This window comes from Cucurbita pepo, chromosome LG12 (genome assembly GCF_002806865.2).
Source record: "Cucurbita pepo subsp. pepo cultivar mu-cu-16 chromosome LG12, ASM280686v2, whole genome shotgun sequence".
Lineage (NCBI taxonomy): Eukaryota > Viridiplantae > Streptophyta > Magnoliopsida > Cucurbitales > Cucurbitaceae > Cucurbita > Cucurbita pepo.
Genome location: NC_036649.1, coordinates 6,255,109 through 6,278,217, shown reverse-complemented (window position 1 = coordinate 6,278,217; position 23,109 = coordinate 6,255,109). Strand labels below are relative to the sequence as shown.

Below are 23,109 nucleotides of genomic sequence, written 5' to 3'. Positions count from 1 at the left end.
ATATATATATATATATATGAGTAAGGTCCACATCCTTTTATTCCACACGTATTTGTGAAGATTAAAGCTAATGCGGCCATTGACTCCACAAAGTCTACGGCTTCCCATGTGCCCATTCTTTTGTAGTCTTGAGTAAACTTGGGACGCACAGAAAAAGAAAAGAAAAAAACTTATGCAGTCAAGTTTGTACCTTCAATTCCTATACCAATTGAGTTGCCTCCAATGGTGGAATGGCATTCATTTGGAGAAACATGGAGATAGTTTCAATCCTATGAAAAGAAAACATTCAAATGAATATGAATAATACCTCTCCTGCTGCAAGTTTTTGACAACTGAGAGAAGATATTAACTTTCCTTTACCATCAAGGTTAAAAATTTAATGGAAATATTGTTAGTAAATTTCAGAAGCTCAAATTCCGCAGAGGTTAATTCATAATTGAATGCAAATGATTCTCTACCATAGAACTTGATTCAACTTGCACTCCAGTCGGCCATAAATTGTTGGACTTGGTCTGTCTGTCTTTTTCCCTGATATTTCCCATAAAAAAAATGTCAAAATCAATGGAAATGGAGGCCCTCTCTAACCTTTCCTACTTAGCAGCTCATAATGAAGAAATTAAGCTTCATCTCTGTATAATATGATTGTCATGATATATAATTTAGTACAAGTTTCAAACTATTCTGCAAAACTAGGCTTACAAAACAACCCAAAACTCGTTGATAAACGAAAGGGTACCAGTTTCAATTCTTAAATTAATTAAACTATACATATGATTGATGGTAAGTTATTATAGTACCTTGTCAACTTGCCTATGTAACGTGCCTTGCATGTCACAGAGACCAGCAGTGGATATTGACCAAGCTGTGTTAAGAGAATCCCTATATTGTTGACTTCCTATATGATACATTCAACGTCAATGCCTCAAGGCGCTCATAAAGTCGGCTCCTTTCTCAATTCTCATAAACTGATGCAGCAGAAAACAGACCCAAGAAGATGAACATAATGGAATTATCAGGGTTCCATTCCCTCTTTGGTTTTCTGCTATGTGGTCTAACTCTTCTATTGCTTGTTCAAGCTCAGGATCAGTCAGGTAACAAAGATATCTCTATTTTTAATCTATCTTTCTTCTAATAATCTTTAGAGTTACATATAAGAGTTGAGATTTATATTGTTTTCTTGTATGTTTTTCAGGCTTCATTAGTTNTATTTTTAATCTATCTTTCTTCTAATCATCTTTAGAGTTGCATAAAAGAGTTGTGATTTATATTGTTTTCTTGTATGTTTTTCAGGCTTCATTAGTTTAGACTGTGGAACACCAGAGAGTACAAGTTACACCGAAACGACAACCAAGATCAACTACGTTTCTGATGCACCCTTCATAAACAGTGGTGTAAGTGGAAGTGTAGCTTCGATTTATGGAGATATCTACCAAAGGCAAATGAGGAAACTCAGAAGCTTCNTGAAACGACAACCAAGATCGACTACGTTTCTGATGCACCCTTCATAAACAGTGGTGTAAGTGGAAGTGTAGCTTCGATTTATGGAGATATCTACCAAAGGCAAATGAGGAAACTCAGAAGCTTCCCCGAAGGAATCAGAAATTGTTACAATGTAAGCGTTAAAAAGGATACCAAATACTTGATTCGAGCAAATTTCTTATACGGAAACTACGATGGCCTGAACTTGCTACCGCAGTTTGACCTCTATATTGGGAATAGCTTATGGGAAACAATAAACTTCACCAAAGTTGGCATTGACACTTTCAAAGATCTCATACATGTTACCTCCTCAAAGGAAGTTCACATCTGTCTGATCAATACAGGAAATGGGGTACCATTCATCTCAGCCTTGGAATTTAGACCTTTACTCAACATTACTTATCAAACAGCGTCAGGATCCTTATCACTGTATACTCGATTGGACATTGGTTCCACAAACAATCAAACATACAGGTATTTAAGCACTAACTTCGCAAACAAATTTACTGTTAATCAATAGAGCATATGCTTTAACAAGTAAGATGGTGCGATAATATTTTGTTTCTGTGTTTACTCTCTCTTAAGGTTCCCTTTTGATGTTTATGATCGCCTCTGGTCACCATTTAACTTCAATGAGTGGACACAAGTGAGCACCAATCAAACTGTAGATGCTACTGATCACAACAATCACCAACCGCCCTCCGTTGTCATGAAAACTGCTTCCACCCCAATAAATGCAAGCAAACCACTGGAAATTTGGTGGGATACCGTAAATTCATCTCAATATTATGTATTTATCCACTTTGCTGAAGTTGTGGAGCTTAGGGGCAACCAGAGTAGAGGATTCAATATCATGCACAATGGGGATCATTTTTATGGACCTCTAATTCCAAGTTATTTATCCACACTGACCGTTTACAGTCGAGAACAATTGGATGCAGCAGATAGACATACATTTTCTTTAGTTCCAATTGAGAATGCAACACTTCCTCCAATCATTAATGCTTTCGAGATATATACAGTGAAGGATATATCAGAGTTAGCATCAGATAAAGGAGATGGTGGGTATCCTTCTTCAGATGCACTTTGTGATTTACTTTGTCAAAGTTAATGAATTTTAATTCGACTACTTCTTTGGATAAATAGTGGATGCAATTACCAATATCAAGTCAACCTATGGGGTAACGAAGGATTGGCAAGGAGATCCATGTGTGCCGATGGAATATCCCTGGAGTGGGTTGAATTGTAGCAATGAAGCTGCACCAAGAATCACATCCTTGTAAGTTCAAGCCTTTTATGAAGCTTGATTTTTTCTTAAATGTATGAATCAAATGAATTCATGAGAAGGGTGAATTTTGTGAACAGGAACTTGTCTACAAGTGGACTGAATGGTGAAATATCTTCTTACATATCCAAACTAACAATGTTGCAAACTTTGTAAGTGTCTTTCCAATAAGCTAGATTTATTCGGAAAATAAATACTAATCTACTGCATTTGTTTCTTTAGGGACTTGTCAAACAATAATTTGACAGGGAAGGTGCCTGATTTCCTGTCTAGTTTGTTGCACCTCAAAATTCTGTAAGTTATATGGAAAAACAAATATGAAGCTCAACTTGAGCCAGAACACAATTGAGTTATTGTTGTCCCTATTTGCAGGAACCTAGGTAATAATAACCTCTCAGGTCCACTACCGGCTGATCTTTTGAAAAGATCCAATGATGGCTCACTATCATTAAGGTCAGTTTCGTGAAGAGAAAAGAACTGAAATTATAATTTTGCATCTTTAACTTCTTATGCTTCATATATTATGGCATTTTTCCTGGAAACTGAAAATTTTCCGAAGTCACAATCTAAGTCAAACTTATCTAGCCATGAATGGTACCGATTTCAGTGTGGGAGGAAACCAAAATCTCGATGCATGTACATCAGATCCATGTCCAAAGAATGAAAAGAAAAACAACATCATCATTCCAATAAGAAACTTGACAAGCCTTGTTGGATATTTGAATGAAGGAAACCACCTGGGCCTCATTTACGAGTACATGGCCAATGGAGATTTAGCAGAACACCTTTCAGGTAAACTCAATGATAATGAGCTTCACAATACTACTTACAAGATTAGTCTAAATCTAACCCTTTTGTAAAGACAGAGAGTTTATCTTTCTTTTGTTTTTGTTTAACTTGTAAGCAGAGAGTAGTCCAAGTATCCTAAGCTGGGAAGATAGACTTCGAATAGCAATAGATGCAGCTCAAGGTGAAAAAACTAGACCAATTAGATCAGTAATTTAATTATTTCTACAAACAAATTTATCTCCCTAAACAAAGTAAAAGCTAACATTTTGATTATACGAAAATTACAGGACTGGAGTACCTGCATTACGGTTGTAAGCCACCAATAGTTCACAGAGATGTGAAAACAACAAACATCTTGTTGACAGATAATTTCCAAGGCAAACTTGCCGATTTCGGTCTCTCCAAAAGCTTTCCCATAGATGGCAACACCCACATGTCCACAGTTGTCGCTGGCACACCTGGTTATCTTGATCCAGAGTGAGTACTAGTTCAATTTCATTGCTTTGTTTTTTTTTTATTTTCCCTCACAAACAACCAAATTTATTGAGAAAAATAAAATAGAATACCAAGGACATACAAAAAAGCAACCAACAAAAGAAGTTCAAATAACTACAAGAAAAGATTCAATCCAAAAGAATAATCCCTAGTTGATAACTACAAAAAGACTTAGCTACAGGAGTCACAACGAAGCATTAAACCAAACAACCCCCCACAACTCCCCCTCAGACCTGCAGCTCCTCAAAAAAGCCTACAATTCCTCTCAAACCATATTTCCCAAATAATGCCAAAGAAACAAGTCTGCCCAAGAAGTTTACCCTTCTCCCTAAAAGGAAATTCAACAAAATCTCCCCCATTATAGCCCAGCAAACCCTGCTCCAACATGATTTCTTTTCTTAACATGCAAAACCCCCATTCATTGCAACAAAAACCCGACTAAACAGATTTAATGGCTTTTCTCTCAGGTACTACGTCTCAAACAGACTAACAGAGAAAAGCGATGTATACAGCTTTGGGATAGCTCTATTAGAGATAATCAGTTGCAAACCAGTAATATCGAGAACCGGAGTTACACCACATATAGCTAAATGGGCTACATCTTCGCTGGCGCAAGGAGATATTCAGAGCATTGTCGATCCAAGATTACAAGGGCAATATGACACTAACTCTGTTTGGAAGACGGCGGAAGTGGCAATGGCTTGTGTAGCGGCAAATTCCAGTAGAAGGCCAACGATGAACGACGTTGTGGCAGAACTCAAAGATTGCTTAGCCATGGAATTGAGTCGAAAGCTTGAGAATCGTTCGCTTGATTCAATAAATTCCATCCAATCGAGGCCCATCTCCACTGTGGGGTTCAGTGCTACCGATTCTGGTCCCATGGCGAGGTGAACATCGAATTCTCCAGCTTGAAAATATGGATCATTTCTCTAAGGAGATTTGTACTGTATTTGTTATCAAACCATCTTTGTAACTTTTTTTTGGCAGTCGCACAACAAAACTTGGTGATTGTTTTCTTTTCTTCGTACTACCTAAAACTGGTTGATGTATTTTGATTTTGAATAAGAGCTTAATTTATTTTTTAAAAATTAGCATTTTATTCTTAATATCTATTCATTTAATTTTTAAATTTTTTGAATTTGTCGCAAGTTAGAAACCAAATAGATACAAATCTTAGAAGTCATTCACTAAATTTATTATTTAACGTCAAAGTTGAGGATTGAACCATTAACTTTAATGAATAATCTGTGCATTATCTATTGAGTTTTATTAATTGAGTTTGGTTCGATGAATATTGTTAAGTTAGACATCTTAGAAATGAATTTGTAAAAATGGTCTGGACATGGAAGAGGCATGGGGATAAAGATTGCATAATGTTGCTAACAACATTGATGTCGTTAGTGTAGTTGACATTCTTTCGGTCAATTGTTAGACCGGTCAACAATGAGCAAATCAAACCTATCCACTTAGGTTTTTCTTCTGTACAACTACAAGAACGTAAGCCAACTTTTTATAATCACTCATATATACTATATGTAATCGTGCATCAATGAAGTTGATGTGTCTTATTCATCTTTACTTCTAACACTTTGTTAGTATAGACAAAATGCTCTCTTTTCTCATTTCTCCCCTCTCTCCTTTCCCTCTCTCCTTTCCCTCTCACTCCCTCTTTCTTCTCGTATCGACAACCTCGGATTCCACTTCGTTGTCATTTCAAATCTAAGCAAACAGGAGGGATGGCATGCTTATTATCTACCCAATGGCATGCTTATTATTCAATTGAATACTGGGCCATAAAATGAAAGAGTTTAAAGTTTTAAACAATAACCTCTGCTATGGTCAGCAGGATGCAGATGGTTGGGTTGAAATTCTCTTGTCAGCTGTTGGTATTCAAAAAGATGGCCAAGTCCAAGTCAACTGTCGAACATAAGAAAAAATACCCCAAATTAGAACTGCCTAAAACTTCAATTAAAAACAAAACGAAACAAAAACCGGTATTTTTGTGGATGCTAGGAATTTATAATGTAAACTTATAAACTGCAGAACGTTGTAGATTTAGCAATCTGAAACTTTCTTAGAACAAAAATCTCCATGCTAGATTTTCAACATCTGTTCTTTTGCCAAATTTGATGAGAATATCATATTTAAAAGTAACATTAAAGCAGTGTACGAAATTTGTCCATACATCTAAAATGAGATTAATAAAGCAAATCAATGCAATTATCATCGGAAGATGATGGCTTTGAATATAGTAAATGAACTTCAATGCAATCTTTACAGAAATTTGGAGAACAACAATCTCTCATGTCCAATTCCACTTGAGCTCATAAGAAGATCTAATGATAGTTACTATCATTAAGGTATATTTCTTGGAATACATGAGCTTTAAAGAAATATTTCAGTTGCAAAATGCAAGTCAAACAAGCCTGCTAAGTAAATCTATAGATGACAGTGTGAAAGGTAATCCAAATCTAGAATCACCAACGAGAGAGTGGTGGTGGAGTAGGAGAATAAGAAGAACAAAGTTATGATTCCTGTAGTAACATCAATCGGTGGCCTGCTTGTCATTGTCATTGTCATAGTTGCAGGGATTGTATTCTGGTTTGCTAGATCAAAAAGAAACAGCAAGGCGAAGATGCCTTGGAGATGGATCATCCAGAAACTAACATTAGTGTTGGTGGCAGTTCTTGGAAACTAGAAGACGGCAGCTTACTTGTTCTGAAATTGTGAGAGTGACCAACAATTTTGTGACGATTCATGGTAGAGGGGTAGTTTTGGAGCAGTATACCATGGAATGATTGATGATCAAGTGGCTGTAAAGATGCTAGCTCCATCAGCAATACAAGGCCACGATCAATTTAAAGCAAAGGAATATACTTTATATAGAGTAATTCATATTTGATATTCTCATAAGTCATAAAAAAATTCAGCTCACACTTGCTTATCAGACTAAAAATATGCTAATTTCATACAGCTTTCAGTTCTTAATGTTCACCACAGAAACTTGAACAATCTTGTAGGGTATTTGAGAGAAGGAACTCACTTTGGCCTAATTTATGAGTACATGGCCAATGGGTTTAGCACAGCGCCTTTCTGGTAATCCTCTAGTGTCTAGCAATGATTTGAAACAATGCATCACCTTCCATATTATATTGGAAATTTTAAACTCAGGCCAGCAACAAAAAATGAAAATTGAGGCCTGCCCTGCTTTTTTTTTTCCGATTGAAATGCAGAGATAAGTTCAAGTGCTATAAGTGGGGAAGATAGACTCCGAATAGCAATGGATGCAACCCAAGGAGTGACAAGTTTTCATTCAAACTTTCTTTACAACATTATCTACTTTTGTTTTTATCCTAAACCCTGAGTGGTATCGAGTTTGCAATTCTCCTCTTTGGTTTTCTGGGTTGTCTAGCTGCACTTCAGGTTCTTGTTCTAGCTCAAGATCAATCAGGTAAACCAACATTTGCTTTATCAACCTTGATTTTTCGCTACCTTTCCCAATTGAAAATTAATAACCGTCCATGTTTATCAGCCTTCATAAGCCTAGATTGTGGATTACTAGCAAATTCTAGCTATGGAGAATCGAACACAGGCATCAAATATATTTCAGATGCGGCTTATATAACTACTGGTGAAAGTCAAGATTTATCCTTCCAATACAAAGATAGATATCAACGACAGATGTGGAAGGTGATATACTTTTCAAAGGGGGCTAGAAACTGCAACAATGTTAACATTACTAGAGGTACCAAATATCTGATTCGAGCAAATTTCTTGTATGGGAATTATGATGGTCTCCATAAGCTTCCCAAATTCAATCTCTACATTTGACAAAATTTGTGGGACTCAGTGGAGTTTACCGAGGTAGACTTTGATGTATGGAAAGATATCATACACATCTCTTCAACAGATAATATATACATATTTGTCTAATAAACATAAACCAAGGAACACCATTCATCTCTGCATTGGAGTTCAGGCCCTTGCCCAACTACAACTGGATCATTATCACTTATTTCCCGAGCTAATTTTGGTACAAATCAAACATACAGGTTTCACAATCTGAGTTATAATCTAATTATAAATGAAGGTTGGGATATGATGCTTTCGACCGCATATGGACACCTTTTACCTATCAAGAATGGACAAATGTAAGTACATCAAACACTGTAGATCCCATTATGATATGTATGAAGTACCATCTATTGTGATGAGTACTACAGCAACTCCAACGAATTCAAGCAGTTCCTTGAAGTTCAAGTGGAATCCAGATGAAGTAACTTCCCAATACTATGTTTACATGTACTTTGCTGAAATTGTTAAGATCAGAGTCTTTAATTGTCATTCTGAATGAGGAGAACTTGTTTGGACCTTTATCTCCTACATACTACAGACTTTTCTCACATGTTCAGCTAATTAGTTAGAAGACTTTTCTCAATCAATTAATATACGCACACAGAAAGTTCAGTTCTCTTAACCTGGGAAGATAGACTTCAGATAGCAATAGATGCAGCACAAGGTGAGAAAATTCAACAAAATTATAGAATTTACTCGGTCCTTTCAAACAAATAGATTGTTATAAACGTTCCTTTTGCAGCCTAAAAATGAAATACTAAGCAAATCACGAAAAATACAGGACTCGAGTACCTGCATAATGGTTGTAACCCACCCACAGTCCACAGACAAAACAACGAACATCTTGCTGACAGGCAATTTCCAAACCAAACTTGCAGATTTCGGGCTCTCCAAGAGTTTCCAAGTGATGGTAGCAAGACCCACATGAATGGTGGCTGGCACTCCTGGTTACTTTGACCTAGAGTAAGCATCACTTTCAGTTTCAACCATTAATCAAACCAATTTCCTAAGGAACCAAAAACTCCGTGAATGGCAAAAACCACCAAAAGAAAACAGATACAGATTAAATACAATTCAAATCTTACCTTACATCGCCATCTCGAACAGATGAAATACAGTTCTTAATCGCTCTTAATCGTTATAAAAGGCGCCATTAACTAATTCCTTCTCTAAATTTCTGGTAGCTCCCGAAGTATCGTGCTTATCACGAGATAATTTAAACATTCTCGATAATAAAATTGAAAAATATCAAAATTAAAAATAATATAAATTAATAATTAACACGTATTTCAATTTTAACCTCCGATTCTATTCGGAAGTTCAAGATTTCGAATCCAAATTCAGCATATCACCGTCTCATCATTTATGCAACACATATTATATTTTTTTATAGTAATTTTTATTTTTGTCGTGCATATTTGTATTTTCGTAACCATCGCTCAAACGTGCCAAAATGTAGTTATAAGATAATGTTGAACTATGTTAGATGTTAAAATTCTCGTTCATGAAAATTTTCTCTTTGAATAATTTATTTCGGAATATTTAATATATTTTATCTATAAAAAAATTAAATTTTAATTTTTATAACAACTCGACTCCCCAACTCGAAAATAGAGAGTTGGGTTACCAATCTGACCAACCCAAAATTATCTTCAACCCAATTCGACCATGTACACCCCTAACTTATTCTTCACATCTATGATCGAGCCATTGAAAGAGAAGGTGCATCTTATTGGTATAAGCTGTAACTTTCAAATATTCTAAGTTATTTTTAGTCATCTCATCTTTAAGATCACTCTGGTTCTGTGGTCCTGATTCATTCATGTACCTCTCATTTACTCGAACGTCATGCAAACTCCAATCAAATCCATTCCGAGTCGAATTCAAAATCTTGTAATAAAAATAAACAAACCTATCAATTTATCAAAACATTAGAACATTTCCCCTTTTACTTTGCTTATGATATTTTGTTATAAAGCAACTTGGGGCTGCAAATGGAATATCAAAAAACAAGTCAATACAAAAGCAAAGAAATGGTCAACTCAATGCCATTGACTTGGACTGTTTCAAACTCACAAAACCTTCATTTTCTGCAACTTTCTTCTGCAAATTCCATCCTTTTCTTCCCATCAAATAACAGTGTCATTGGATAGCAATTATGCAGAACATGCAGTTCAATAGATACCCATTCTTTGCCTTGTGGCTATCTCCTTCAGCTTGTGGCTATCACCTCCAAGAGAATATCTAATTTATAGCACCAAATCCTCAAAAGCGTGCTCTGAAATGGCTACACTTTTCCAAATTTCTGCATTTTTGGCTCTCCTTGTTCTTATCCAAGCCGATGATCCATCAGGTTCACTTCATTTCTTTCAAAAATTTCCCATTTCAAGCTCTTAAAACGAAGAATTATGATGATTTTCTTGCCCTTTATTGCAGGTTTCATGAGTATTGATTGTGGGTTACCAGCAAATTCAAGCTATATTGATGCTAAAACAGGGCTCAAATATGTCTCTGATGCTGAGTTCATCGATACCGGTGAAATCAAGAACATATCAGCTGAATTCAAGAACAAAACATCAGAGAATCAATTCAGGAATCTAAGAAGCTTTCCTGTCGGAATCAGAAACTGTTACACCATAAGAACACCAAAGGGTGGGAGGAATAGGTACTTGATCCGAGTGAGTTTCATGCATGGAAACTATGATGGTGAAGCACGGCCAACATTTGATCTATCTCTTGGAGTTGATTATTGGGATTCAGTTGTTATAAAGAATGGTGATACAAGAGTAACAAAAGAACTGATACATGTCCCTCTGTTGGATTATGTGCAAATATGTCTGATAGATGTTGGAATAGGAGTGCCTTTTATATCAGCAATAGAGATTAGGACTCTGGATAATAGCACTTATGTAGCGGAATCTGGATCCTTGATGCTTCACGAGCGGCTAGACTATGGTCTAGCTCCCAACCGAGCCATAAGGTGAGGCTCGTTCTCCTCGTTGTTTAGTGACTGATTGAGATTGTTTGTGTTGGGTTATGGAGTCTGATGCTTATTTATAGCTTTACTGGTAAATGACATATGAAATAAATAGTTACACTTAGTAGTGCTTTGAAAATGTACTTTTTGCGTTATTGGTATTCTCTCTTACTGTACGTACCTGAATTCATCAATATAAACCTTTAACCAATATTTCTCCTTGTGGAGTGAATACCGGGCGGTGTGCTAGTGAGGACGTTGGTCCTCAAGGGGGTGGATTTTGAGATCTCACATCGGTTGGAGAGGGGAACGAAGCATTTCTTTATAAGGAAGTGGAAACCTCTCTCTTCTCCTTGTGGAGGGGAATTCGGGCGGTGTGACAGTGAGGACGTTAGGCCCCCAAGATTGTGAGATCCCACAATGGCTGGAGAGGAGAACGAAGCGTTCTTTATAAGGGTGTGGAAACCTCTCTCTTCTCCTTGCGGGGTGGACGTCGGGCGGTGTGATAGTGAGGACGTTAGGCCCCCAAGATTGTGAGATCCCACAATGGCTGGAGAGGAGAACGAAGCGTTCTTTATAAGGGTGTGGAAACCTCTCTCTTCTCCTTGCGGGGTGGACGTTGGGCGGTGTGATAGTGAGGACGTTAGGCCCCCAAGATTGTGAGATCCCACAATGGCTGGAGAGGGGAACGAAGCGTTCTTTATAAGGGTGTGGAAACCTCTCTCTTCTCCTTGCGGGGTGGACGTCGGGCGGTGTGACAGTGAGGACGTTGGGTCCCCAAGGGGGGTGGATTGTGAGATCCCACATCAGTTGGAGAGGGAAACGAAGCATTCTTTATAAGGGTGTGGAAACCTCTCCTAGCAGACTCGTTTTAAAAACCTTGAGAGAAAACCCAAAGAGGACAATATCGGCTAGTGGTAGACTTGGGCTATTACAAATGGTATCAGAGTCAATCACCAGACAGTGCAAGGCACTGGTCGGAGTAGGACTAAACCCTCTCCATAGTAGACACGTTTTAGAACCGTGAGACTCACGACAATACGTAACGGGCCAAAGCGGACACTATCTGCTAGTGGACTTGGGATGTTACAAACATTTTCTCTCTTCTATTCTTTGTATCCATCTAGATCGAGTGTGTCCGTTGTTGTGCGATCCTAACAATTTGGTGAGCTTAACTTGCTTCCTTCAACTCTCTTTTCCTCAGGTATCCTAACGATAGTTACGATCGGATATGGTCGCACTCGGCCGCAACTCGCTCGCAAATCATAACATCTTCTAACCATTCGATTATGTCAAATGTATTTGCAGTTCCATCTATTGTCATGAAAACTGCAGTTACACCAACAAATCCCAATCAGTCCCTGAACTTTACGTGGAATATCGGTAACGAAACGAAGTCCTATATATACATGCACTTTACAGATTTCAAAAAGGCAGGAAAAGGGAAGTTTAGAGCTATGAACATCTTCATCAATGGATCATATTGGTATGGACCTTTGGTTCCTGAATATCTATCAGATGTCACACTCTATAGCACTGGTGTCATCAATGTTCCAAATGGGGGCAAGCTTGATATCTCCATCCAAAGAAATGATAGCTCAAGCCTTCCACCCATAATCAATGCCATTGAGATATATATACTAAAGCAGTTCCCACAGGTTCAAACAAACCAAGCTGAAAGTATGATTCCTCACAACCTACTATGCATCATATATTTCGATACTCGTGTTCATAACAAGTTCATCATTATCATTCTGATTCATTTTGATACCAGTCGAGGCACTGCTGAACGTAAAATCATCGTACAAATTGACGAAAAACTGGCAAGGAGATCCATGTTACCCTGAAAAGTACTTGTGGAAGGGTCTGAATTGCAGCTACAACGATAGTAGCCGCCCAACAAATATCATATCTCTGTAAGTTCTTATCCATATTCAAAACTGGAAAAACTTGTTACTTTGCTCAAACTTTTCTTTGAAGAAGTTTATGAACTCAGGAACTTATCATTGAGTGAATTGGCTGGGGAAATTTCTTCTCATATATCAAATCTTACAATGATTCAATGCCTGTAAGTATCTCATTATCATCATGTTTACCTTTCAAGATAGCATATAACAAAACAATTGATTTGCCTTATTCAGGGATTTGTCCAACAATCATTTGAATGGCACGGTTCCCGAGTTTCTAGCTACACTGCCATTCTTGAGAGTTCTGTAAGTTACTTGCATCTGATCTAAGTCGTCTTCTGGTAATGAGTTTATTATGACACCATTTTTGTAACGGCCTAGGCCCACCGCTATCTGATATTGTTCTCTTTGGGCTTACCCTCGAGGTTTTTAAAACGTGTCTGCTAAGGAGAGGTTTTCAAACCCTTATAAAAAGTGTTTCGTTCTCCTCCCTAATTGATGAGAGATCTCACAATTCACCCCCCTTTAGGGCCCAGCGTCTTTGCTGACACTCGTTCTTTTCTCCAATCGATTTGCGACCCCCACCAAATCCACCCCCCTTCAGGGCCCAACGTCCTTACTGGCACACTACCACGTGTCTCCCCCTTTGGGGAACAGCCTCCTCGCTGGCACATCGCCTAGTGTCTGGCTCTGATACCATTTGTAATGGTCCAGGCTCACTGCTAGCAGATATTGTCCTCTTTGGGCTTTCCCTTTTGAGCTTTCCCTTTCGGGCTTCCCCTCAAGGTTATTAAAATACGTCTGCTAGAGGGAGGTTTCCACACCCTTATAAAGGGTGGTGTTTCGTTCTCCTCCCCAACCGATGTGGGATCTCAAAATCCACCCTCCTTCAGGGCCCAGCGTCCTTCCTGACACTCGTTCCTTTCTCCAATCAATGTGGGACCCCCACCAAATTCACCCCCCTTCAGGGCCCAGCGTCTTTACTGGCACACCACCACATGTCTCCCCCCTTCGGGGAATAGCCTCCTCACTAGTACATCGCCCGGTGTCTGGTTTTAATACCATTTTGTAATGGCCCAGGCCCACCGCTAGTAGACATTGTCTTCTTTGGGCTTTCCCTTTCGTGCTTCCCTTCAAGGTTTTTAAAACGCGTCAGCTAGGGAGAGTTTTCCACACCCTTACTTATAAAGGGTGTTCCGTTCTCCTCCCCAACCGATGTAAGATCTCACAATTTTTCATCTGAATTTGTAGAAACCTGGAAAACAATAATCTCTCCGGGATAGTTCCACCAGCACTAATCGAAAGAACAAAGAACAAAACCTTATCATTGAGGTAATAACAACTCAACACAATCCAAACCTTTAGACATTACGTCACAACGATATTCGGAATCGTCTCACTTCCTGTTATTCATTGCGAAGTGTCGAAGGCAATCCAAATCTTTGCCTATCAGAACCCTGCAATAAAGAGAAGAACAAGAAGTATGTGGTTCCATTAGCAGCATCACTTGGTGGAGTTGCACTAGTATTGTTAACCGGTGGGGCGATCTTTTGGAGCCAAAAACGACGAAAGAAGCGAGGTAGTGCACACGTAATGATCTTGTTTTTCATGGTTAGATGCATTCATTTTAACTGTGGGGAGTACTAATTCCTTGTGCAGAAAAGCAGATCTCTGGAAGTAGCAACCAAGGCAAGACATTACTAATGCCAGTGAATACACAGTTTAGCTATTCAGAGATTTTGAGTATAACAAACAACTTTGAGAGGGTAATAGGGAAGGGAGGATTTGGAACAGTTTATCATGGTTACTTGCATAGCAGCCAAGTTTCTGTGAAAATGTTGTCCCCTGCATCAGTTCAATGTTACAAGCACTTTCAGGAAGAGGTAATCAATAGCATATTTAGTTCTTAGTAATCATCCTGAATCTTGCTATGATCACACACACTAAGCACGTGCTTGGAGGGTGGTTTTACACATTTGAATGCGCGTCCTAAAACCCAAGCTCACCGCTAGCAGATATTGTCCTCTTTGGGTTTTCCCTTTCGGGCTTCCTCTCAAGGTTTTTAAAACGTGTCTGATAGGGAGAGGTTTCCATACCCTTATAAAGAATGTTTCGTTCTCCTCCCCAACACAATGTGGGATCTCCCAATCCACCCCCCTTTGGGACTCAGCGTCCTTAGTGGTACATCGCCTTGTGTCCACCCATCTTCGGGACACAACCTCCTCACTGGCACATTGCCTGGTGTTTGGCTATGATACCATTTGTAACAGCCCACCACTAGCAGATATTGTTCTTTTTGGGCTCCTCGCTAGCACATCGTCCGGTGTTTGGCTCTAATACCATTTGTAACAGTCTAACCCAAGCCCACTGCTAGCAGATATTGTCCTCTTTGCGGTTTCCCTTTTGGGCTTCCCCTCAAGATTTTTAAAACGTGTCTATAGGGAGAGGTTTCCACACCCTTATAAAGAATGTTTCGTTCTCCTCTCCAACCGACGTTGGATCTCACAATCCACCCCCCTGGGGTCCAGCACCTGCTAGGGAGAGGTTTCCACACCCTTGTAAAGAATGTTTCGTTCCCCTCTCCAACCGATGTGGGATCTCACAATCCACCCCCCCNAGCATCCTCGCTGGCACTCGTTCCCTTCTCCAATCAATGTGGAACCCCTCAATCCGCCCTCTTTCATGGCCCAACGTCCTTGCTGGCACACCACCTCGTGTCCACCCCACTTCGGGGCTTAGCCTCCTCGCTGGTACATCGCCCGATGTCTAGTTCTGATACCATTTGTAACAGCCCACCGCTAGCAGATATTGTCCTTTTTGGGTTTTCCCTCCCGAGCTTCCCCTCAAGATTTTTAAAACACGTCTGCCTTTCAAGTTCTCCTACCCATTATCCAACTGCAATAATTCTTGCTAAGAAGAACGACCAAGAACGACCATGTTATGGCAATTCCACCCAGAACGTAATGAGTTACTCCTATACAATACGATCAAATCTGATTTTGAATGATTAAAGGCGTGTTTTGGAACGATTTTAACTATTTCAAAACCACTTTCAAACATGACCGAAACATATCAGCTAAACAATTCTCCTAACAGCAGGTGAAAGTCTCAAAATTCATCAGTTCTTTTCTATGTCAAAGTATTTGGCAAGACCTTGAATTAAGTTATGCTAATTTCAAGCTTGACAACATTGCAGGCACAGTTGCTTACTAAAGTTCACCATGGAAACTTAACTTCCGTGCTTGGATACTGTGATGAAGACACTCACCAAGGACTGGTTTATGAACACATGAATAATGGAAACTTAGCAGATCATCTGTCAGGTAAAACTCTATTCAAACTTAACCCCGTTTGATAACCATTTAGATATTAGTTTTTGGACGTTATGATTATAGACTTCATTTTCAAAACCCAAATGATTATCAATCGGGCTCGTTTTTGTTTTCGGTTTATCTAAGAATTCAAACGTGTTTAAAGAACGGTGAAAAAGTTACAAAACGGGTTACAAGGAAGAAAACGTGCAGAAAACTAAAAACGAAATCATTGTTGACTAGACTGCCTTAGTTTCGGTTCCGATTCAATGGAGAAGCTCATCGAGATTTTCGTTCTTTTGATATGAACTAGAGAAAAGCAACCATGTCTTGAGCTGGAAGGAGAGACTGAGGATTGCTCTTGATGCAGCACAAGGTTGGAAAAACATCATTTGCTTAACTCAAATCCCATTCATTTATTGTCATTTGATTATTGAATTGCAATGTTATGTTCTACAGGGTTAGAGTATCTTCATTTTGGCTGTAAGCCAGCAATTATTCACAGAGATCTCAAGTCCACAAACATATTACTAGATAGAAACTTGCATGCCAAATTAGCTGATTTTGGCTTTTCAAAACACTTGGGAGATGGAGCTCAGGCATCTTCAGCTGTTGGCACCCCTGGCTACCTTGACCCCGAGTAAGTATTTCCTATCAGCACCGTAATAGCTTAGACTCGGTTTGATGATTATATAGTTTTGTTTTTAAATTTAAGCCTATAAATATGTGAGATCTCATATTGGTTGGAGAGGGGAACGAAGCATTCCTCATAAGGGCGTGGAAATATCTCCCTAGCAGACACGTTTTAAAAACCTTGAAGGGAAACTCGAAAGGGAAAACTCAAAGAGGACAATATTTGCTAGCGGTGGGCTTAGGCTGTTATAAATGGTTTAGAGCCAGGTTCTGAATGGTGTGGCAGTGGGGACGCTGGGTCCCCAAGAGGGGTGGATTGTGAGATCCCACATTGGTTGAAGAGGGGAACGAAGCATTCCTTATAAGGGTGTGGAAACCTCTCCCTAGAAGACGCGTTTTAAAGCCTAAAGAGGACAATATCTCTTAGCAGTGGCCTTGAGTTGTTACAGATGGTATCAGAGCCAATCATCAGACGGTGTGCCAACGGGGACGCTAGGTCCCCAAGAGGGGTGGATTTATCTCTTAGCAGTGGCCTTGAGTTGTTACAGATGGTATCAGAGCCAGTCATCAGACGGTGTGCCAACGGGGACGCTAGGTCCCCAAGAGGGGTGGATTGTGAGATCCCATATTGGTTGGAGAGGGGAACGAAACATTCCTTATAAGGGTGTGGAAACCTCTCCCTAGAAGACGCGTTTTAAAAACCTTGAGGGGAATCCCAGAAGGGAAAGCCTAAAGAGGACAATATCTGCTGGTAGTGACCTTGAGTTGTTACAGATGATATCAGAGCCAGTCATCAAACAGTGTGCCAGCGAGTGTTGGAAAGAGGGATAGTGAAAGAGATAGGAATAGATGAGAATAGATAGAAGCTGCAGTGCTTTATTAATGTCTACTGACTTGATGCTTAGAGGGTTACACAATTCCCGTATTTATAGCTAATACAGTGGACCAGAAATAGTAAATCATAGAAATCTAGATAAACTCAAATCTAATAACAATCTCCTAAAATCTTGTTAGTTTGAATATTTGAATCATATCTAACTACTCTAAATCATATCTTGATTTTGAATACTTTGAATCATATCTCAACACTCCCCCATGATTCAAAGTTGCAGATGTAAGTACAGAGCTTTTCTTCTGACAAGACCTTCGTAAGTATGTCTGCTTTAACCCGTACATTGTCTGTCTCAGCTTGTATACCTTTGTTTCTTTGTCTTCCTTTATGAATCCCTCTGGCGGTCTTACATAAACCTCTTCTTGTAAATCTCCATAAAACTTTTCGTTTGGTAGGTAAACCATATCCCATGTTTCATCTTTCTTAAAGGACTGCATCTCTACTGTCATGGCTTTCTTCCCGTCTTCAGTTGCTTCTTCATAATTCATAGGGTCTGAAACAGTAAGAGCAAATTGACATGATGCATATATGTCAGCTAAAGATTTATACTTCCTTGGAGGTGTCTCATCTGAAAGTTCTTCAAGAGAGGAATTGCTGTTAAGTGATTCTGAAGATGATGAATTTGACACACTTTGTGTTGCAGTGGATGCACTGGGAGATGCACTGGAGTTGACCCTTGTCTCTTCATTTGGGGAAACTTCAACTGTAATCTTTTGCTGCTCCTGTTCTTTACTCCAATCCCAACTCACGTTTTCATTAAATATTACATCCCTTCTAACTAAAATCTTTTCACTAACGGGGTTGTATAGTTTATATGCCTTTGATTGAGTACAATAGCCAATGAAAATGCATTTTTCAGATTTTTCATCAAGCTTTTGACGAGTTTGAGGATGTTTCAAAGCATAAGCAACACAACCAAAGATTCGTAAATGACTTACAGATGGTTTCCTTCCATGCCATGCTTCATAAGGAGTTCGATTCATAACCGCCTTTGTTGGTGAGATGTTTAATAGATAAACAGATGTTGCTACGGCTTCGGCCCAAAATTGGTTTGGAAGTCTCCTTGCTTGTAACATACTTCTTGCCATCTCCACAATAGTTCGATTTTTTCGTTCAGCGATTCCATTCTGTTCTGGAGTGTAGGGAGCTGTTAATTCCCTTTGGATGCCCTCTTCTTCACAAAAGAGATTGAAATCTTTAGATACGAACTCGCCACCTCTGTCTGTGCGAAGAACTTTAATGTGACAGCCACTTTGGTTCTCTACCATAGCTTTAAAAATCTGGAACTTCTGAAAAGTTTCTGACTTATGTTGTAGGAAGTAAACCCAGCTCATGCGACTATAGTCATCAACGAATAGTAAAAAGTATATACTTCCACCCAAGGACTTCGTTTGCATTGGCCCACATAAATCAGCATGAATTAGTTCTAGATAATGTGAAGCTCTTTTAGCTTTTCCAACAGGAAAGAACTTCCTAGTCTGCTTGCCATAAATGCATCCTTCACATAAATTAGTTGAGTCAATTCTTGGTAATCCGAAAACCATACCTTTATCCCTGAGTATTTTCAGGCCGTTCATATGAAGATGTCCATATCTGAGATGCCATAATGTTGAATCATCTTTCATGCTAGCAGTAAGAGCAAAATCCTCCATGTTAGAAACATCAAGTGGAAACATCTTATTTGAAGTCATGGCAATTTCAACTTTATGGCCTGATTTCTTATCTGTGATGACACATGTGTTATCATCAAATAGAACTGAGTGTCCTCTGGTCATCAATTGTCCAACACTCAATAAATTGTACCCTAAATCAGGTACAAATTGAACATTATCTAATTGTTTTATCTTACCGTGACTGGTTTCGACTTTCACTGTACCTTTTCCTTCAACTTGCATCTCTTTTGTATTTCCAAGTTGCACCTTAATCTTTTGCGTCTCATCAAGCTCTTTGAATAAGGATTTGGTGCCTGTCATATGGTTCGAGCATCCGCTATCAACAAACCATAAGCTACCTTTTTCCGGATTAGTATCCATGCACGCCACAAACAACTTTTCTTCTTCTTCTTCATTCTCTGCTGCAAAATTCATTTGTTGATTTTTATACCAACAATCAGATTTTGTGTGACCATACCTTCTACAATGGTAACATTGTATGACATTCCTTTGTTCATTGAATTGTCTCTGTCCATCACTTCTCCACCTGTTATCACGACCACCATGGAAGTTGCGAAATCCTCCTCTTCCACGACTTCTACCTGCTAAATGAATATTTTCTCTTTCGTTATTGGTTGTCTCCTTCACTTGTAGTGCCTTTTCTTCGTTTCTTTCTGATGCTCTATTGATTCTTGCCTCATGAGCCTGAAGCGAGCCCATCAGTTCATCAACGGAGAGTATGGATAGATCCTTAGCTTCTTCTATGGCGGCCACCACATGGTCAAACTTTGGAGTCAAGCTTCTCAACACCTTTGCAACAATTGTTTCGTTTGAAATTTTCTCTCCATAGGTACGCATCTGACTGACTATTGCCATTGATCTTGACAAAAAATCAGCAATTGATTCGCCATTCGTCATGAGTAGAGTTTCAAAATCACGTCTTAGAGATTGCAATTTCACTGTCATGACCTTTGAGTCTCCTAGAAACTCCTTCTGTAGAATTGACCATGCCTGCTTTGATGTGGTTGCTGCTGCAATTCGTGAAAAAATAGTCTCATGAACTGCTTGCTGAATAATGAATAGAGCCTTGGCATCGTTTTTCTTGGTTTCTCTTAGTCTCTCCTTTTCTTCTATTGTGGGTTCTAATACATCAGCAAACCCGTGCTCCACCAAGTCCCATAGCTCCTGCGATCTGAGCAAGGTCTTCATCTTGATGCTCCACCACTCGTATTTCTCACCATTAAATATTGGTAACAACGGTGCAGAGGAAGAAAAACCAGCTACTGCCATTTTTGTTTTGTGAAAGAAAATAATCACTCGCCCTCGTGTCGAACGAACTTGGCTCTGATACCAAAATTGTTGGAAAGAGGGATAGTGAAAGAGATAGGAATAGATGAGAATAGATAGAAGCTGCAGTGCTTTATTAATGTCTACTGACTTGATGCTTAGAGGGTTACACAATTCCCGTATTTATAGCTAATACAGTGGACCAGAAATAGTAAATCATAGAAATCTAGATAAACTCAAATCTAATAACAATCTCCTAAAATCTTGTTAGTTTGAATATTTGAATCATATCTAACTACTCTAAATCATATCTTGATTTTGAATACTTTGAATCATATCTCAACAGCGAGGACGCTGGGTCCCCAAGGGGGGTGGATTGTGAGATCCCACATTGGTTGGAGAGGGGAACGAAGCATTCCTTATAAGGATATGGAAACTTCTCCGTAGTAGACGCGTTTTAAAAACCTTGAAGGGAAGCCCAAAAGGGAAAGACCAAAGAGGACAATATCTACTAGCGGTAGGCTTGGACCGTTACAAAATACTACTCCACTCACGAGTTTCTTTGTTTTGTTTAAGAATCATAGCAAAACAATAGTTATCAAACGAGGGCTTTAATACTTCTCACTTACCCAACAATTCCACATTTCGATATACGTTTTCCTAACATACATTTCCCTGCAGGTACACTACGACAAACAAGTTAAGCGAGAAGAGCGACGTTTATAGCTTTGGAGTGATTTTACTCGAAATCATCACAGGTCAGGCAGCAATAACAAAAAGTGAGGACAAAACCCATATCATCAAATGGGTTATTTCAGGGCTTAAAGAAGAGGGAATCAAGAAGATAGTAGACCCAAAGTTAGGATGGAGCTTTATTCATAGCTCTATTTTGGAATTTATTGATTTGGCAATGAACTGTGTAGCTTCATCTTCAACTCGGAGGCCATCCATGACACAGGTAGTGATGGAACTGAAACAATGTTTGGATGTCTTGGAGAATTCTCAGGTAAACAATGATGAACTCAGTTACAGTCTTGATTGGGTCTCTTTGGGTTCATTGATATCAGATTCCAACGAAAGGCAGTAGAACTTGCATGGTAACATAGCTAGTTATCAGCTGTTCTAGCTTGGAACTAAATTTGTTAATATTAAATGGCTGCCATTGAACTACTTTTATATGCATCTAAGAGATCATCCAGCCACAATCCTACATTGTAATGTATTTTACTGGATGTCAAGTTCTCAATGAATCGTTTGATTCCGTTTTATCGCGATTTTGTTTCGAGTTTTATGTTTTTTTGTATATATGAACTTGTTTCCTCCCTTTTTTTTTTACATGAAGCACGTGTAATAACCGAAGCCCATCGTTAGCAGATACTGTCCTCTTTGAGTTTTCCCTTAAAAATTTTAAAACGCGTCTACTAGGGAGAGGTTTCCACACCCTTATAAGGTATGCTTTGTTCCCTTCTCCAACCGATGTGAGATCTCACCAACCGAGCATCCTCACTGGCACACTGCTCGATGACTGACTCTTATACCATTTGTAACAGTTTAACCCCACCGTTAGCAGATATTGTTCTTTTTGGGATTTCTCTTGAGGGGAAGGCTTTCTCTTTCGGGCTTCCCCTCAAGGTTTTTGAAACGCTTCTACTAGGGAGAGGTTTCCACACCCTTATAAGGAATGTTTCGTTCCCTTCTCCAACCGATGTGGGACCCAATGTCCTCGCTAGCACACCGTCCGGTGATTGGCTCTAATACCATTTGTAACAACCCAAGCCAACCGTTAGCAGATATCATTCTCTTTGGACTTTCCCTTTCAGACTTCCCCTCAAGATTTTTGAAACGTGTCTACGACAGAGAGGTTCCACACCCTTATAAGGAATGCTCCGTTCCCCTCTCCAACCGATGTGGGACCCAGCGTCCTCGCTAACACACCGTCCGGTGATTGGCTCTGATATCACTTGTAACAGTCCAAGCCAACCGTTAGCAGATATTGTCTTCTTTAGGCTTTCCCTTTTGAGCTTCCCCTAAAAGTTTTTGAAATGCGTCTACTGCGGAGAGGTTTTCCACATCCTTATAAGGAATGCTTCGTTCCCCTCTCCAATCGATGCGGGACCCAGCGTCCTTGCTAGCACACCATCCGGTGATTGGCTCTTATACCATTTACAACAGCTCATGCCCACCGTTAGCGGATATTGTCCTCTTTGGGCTTTCTCTTTTAAGCCTCCCCTCAAGGTTTTTCAAACGCGTCTACTAGAAAGAGGTTTCCACATCCTTATAAGGAATACTTCGTTCCCCTCTCCGACCAATATGGGATCTAACATCACGTTTCTTAATAATATACTTACAATACTTGATCAAATCCCATCAACAAAACCAAGTTTTTAGAAACTACGTTTAGTTTTCAAAACTTGATTTCGATTTTGGGAAGAAGCAACGTTCATAAGCTTAAAATTTAAACCAAAAACTAAAAACAAAATAGTTATCAAACAGAACCTAATAATTGAGTCCTCTAGCCTCTACAAGAGACATGGGTTCGGCCTTTTA

General features: G+C 39.2%; 2 protein-coding genes and 1 long non-coding RNA gene across 7 annotated transcripts; 2 read left to right on the top strand and 1 right to left on the bottom strand.

Moving 5' to 3' along the window:
* Window positions 1-31: 31 nt before the first annotated feature.
* On the bottom strand, window positions 32-9,126 carry LOC111806736. 5 transcript variants are annotated; one of them, XR_002816868.1, is made up of 7 exons: window positions 8,989-9,126; window positions 8,696-8,861; window positions 5,877-5,965; window positions 3,852-4,011; window positions 798-895; window positions 459-528; window positions 187-269 (listed from the first exon to the last, which is right to left on the bottom strand). It is a non-coding gene; the product is annotated as an uncharacterized LOC111806736 (long non-coding RNA). The 5 variants fall into 5 exon arrangements; XR_002816866.1 differs by having other exon boundaries at window positions 459-895; XR_002816867.1 differs by lacking the exon at window positions 798-895 and having other exon boundaries at window positions 8,989-9,125.
* Window positions 890-5,130, top strand: LOC111806735 (probable LRR receptor-like serine/threonine-protein kinase At1g51860). Its single transcript, XM_023692173.1, has 12 exons — window positions 890-1,091; window positions 1,291-1,336; window positions 1,462-1,953; window positions 2,065-2,540; window positions 2,626-2,758; window positions 2,845-2,916; window positions 2,987-3,058; window positions 3,137-3,217; window positions 3,372-3,556; window positions 3,672-3,734; window positions 3,841-4,030; window positions 4,516-5,130. Exons 1-12 carry the CDS (start codon window positions 995-997, stop codon window positions 4,937-4,939), a joined length of 2,331 nt encoding a protein of 776 aa, XP_023547941.1. The 5' UTR covers window positions 890-994; the 3' UTR covers window positions 4,940-5,130.
* An 825-nt stretch (window positions 9,127-9,951) lies between the features above and the next one.
* LOC111806734 (probable LRR receptor-like serine/threonine-protein kinase At1g05700) lies at window positions 9,952-21,830 on the top strand. The gene is made up of 13 exons (XM_023692172.1): window positions 9,952-10,256; window positions 10,340-10,883; window positions 12,085-12,560; window positions 12,655-12,796; window positions 12,877-12,948; window positions 13,022-13,093; window positions 14,039-14,119; window positions 14,209-14,366; window positions 14,447-14,670; window positions 15,984-16,110; window positions 16,412-16,474; window positions 16,558-16,738; window positions 21,244-21,830. The coding sequence occupies exons 1-13, from the start codon at window positions 10,187-10,189 to the stop codon at window positions 21,647-21,649; spliced, it is 2,616 nt and encodes an 871-aa protein (XP_023547940.1). The 5' UTR covers window positions 9,952-10,186; the 3' UTR covers window positions 21,650-21,830.
* Window positions 21,831-23,109: the final 1,279 nt, after the last annotated feature.

Coding starts and splice junctions, on each gene's coding strand:
- LOC111806734 (XM_023692172.1), top strand. CDS start 10,187: ATGGCTACACTTTTCCAAATTTCTGCATTTTTGGCTCTCCTTGTTCTT. Junction 12,797..12,876: donor CCAACAAATATCATATCTCT/GTAAGTTCTTAT, acceptor TTATGAACTCAG/GAACTTATCATTGAGTGAAT. Junction 16,739..21,243: donor CCTGGCTACCTTGACCCCGA/GTAAGTATTTCC, acceptor ATTTCCCTGCAG/GTACACTACGACAAACAAGT.
- LOC111806735 (XM_023692173.1), top strand. CDS start 995: ATGAACATAATGGAATTATCAGGGTTCCATTCCCTCTTTGGTTTTCTG. Junction 1,092..1,290: donor TCAAGCTCAGGATCAGTCAG/GTAACAAAGATA, acceptor TATGTTTTTCAG/GCTTCATTAGTTTAGACTGT. Junction 2,759..2,844: donor GCACCAAGAATCACATCCTT/GTAAGTTCAAGC, acceptor TTTTGTGAACAG/GAACTTGTCTACAAGTGGAC.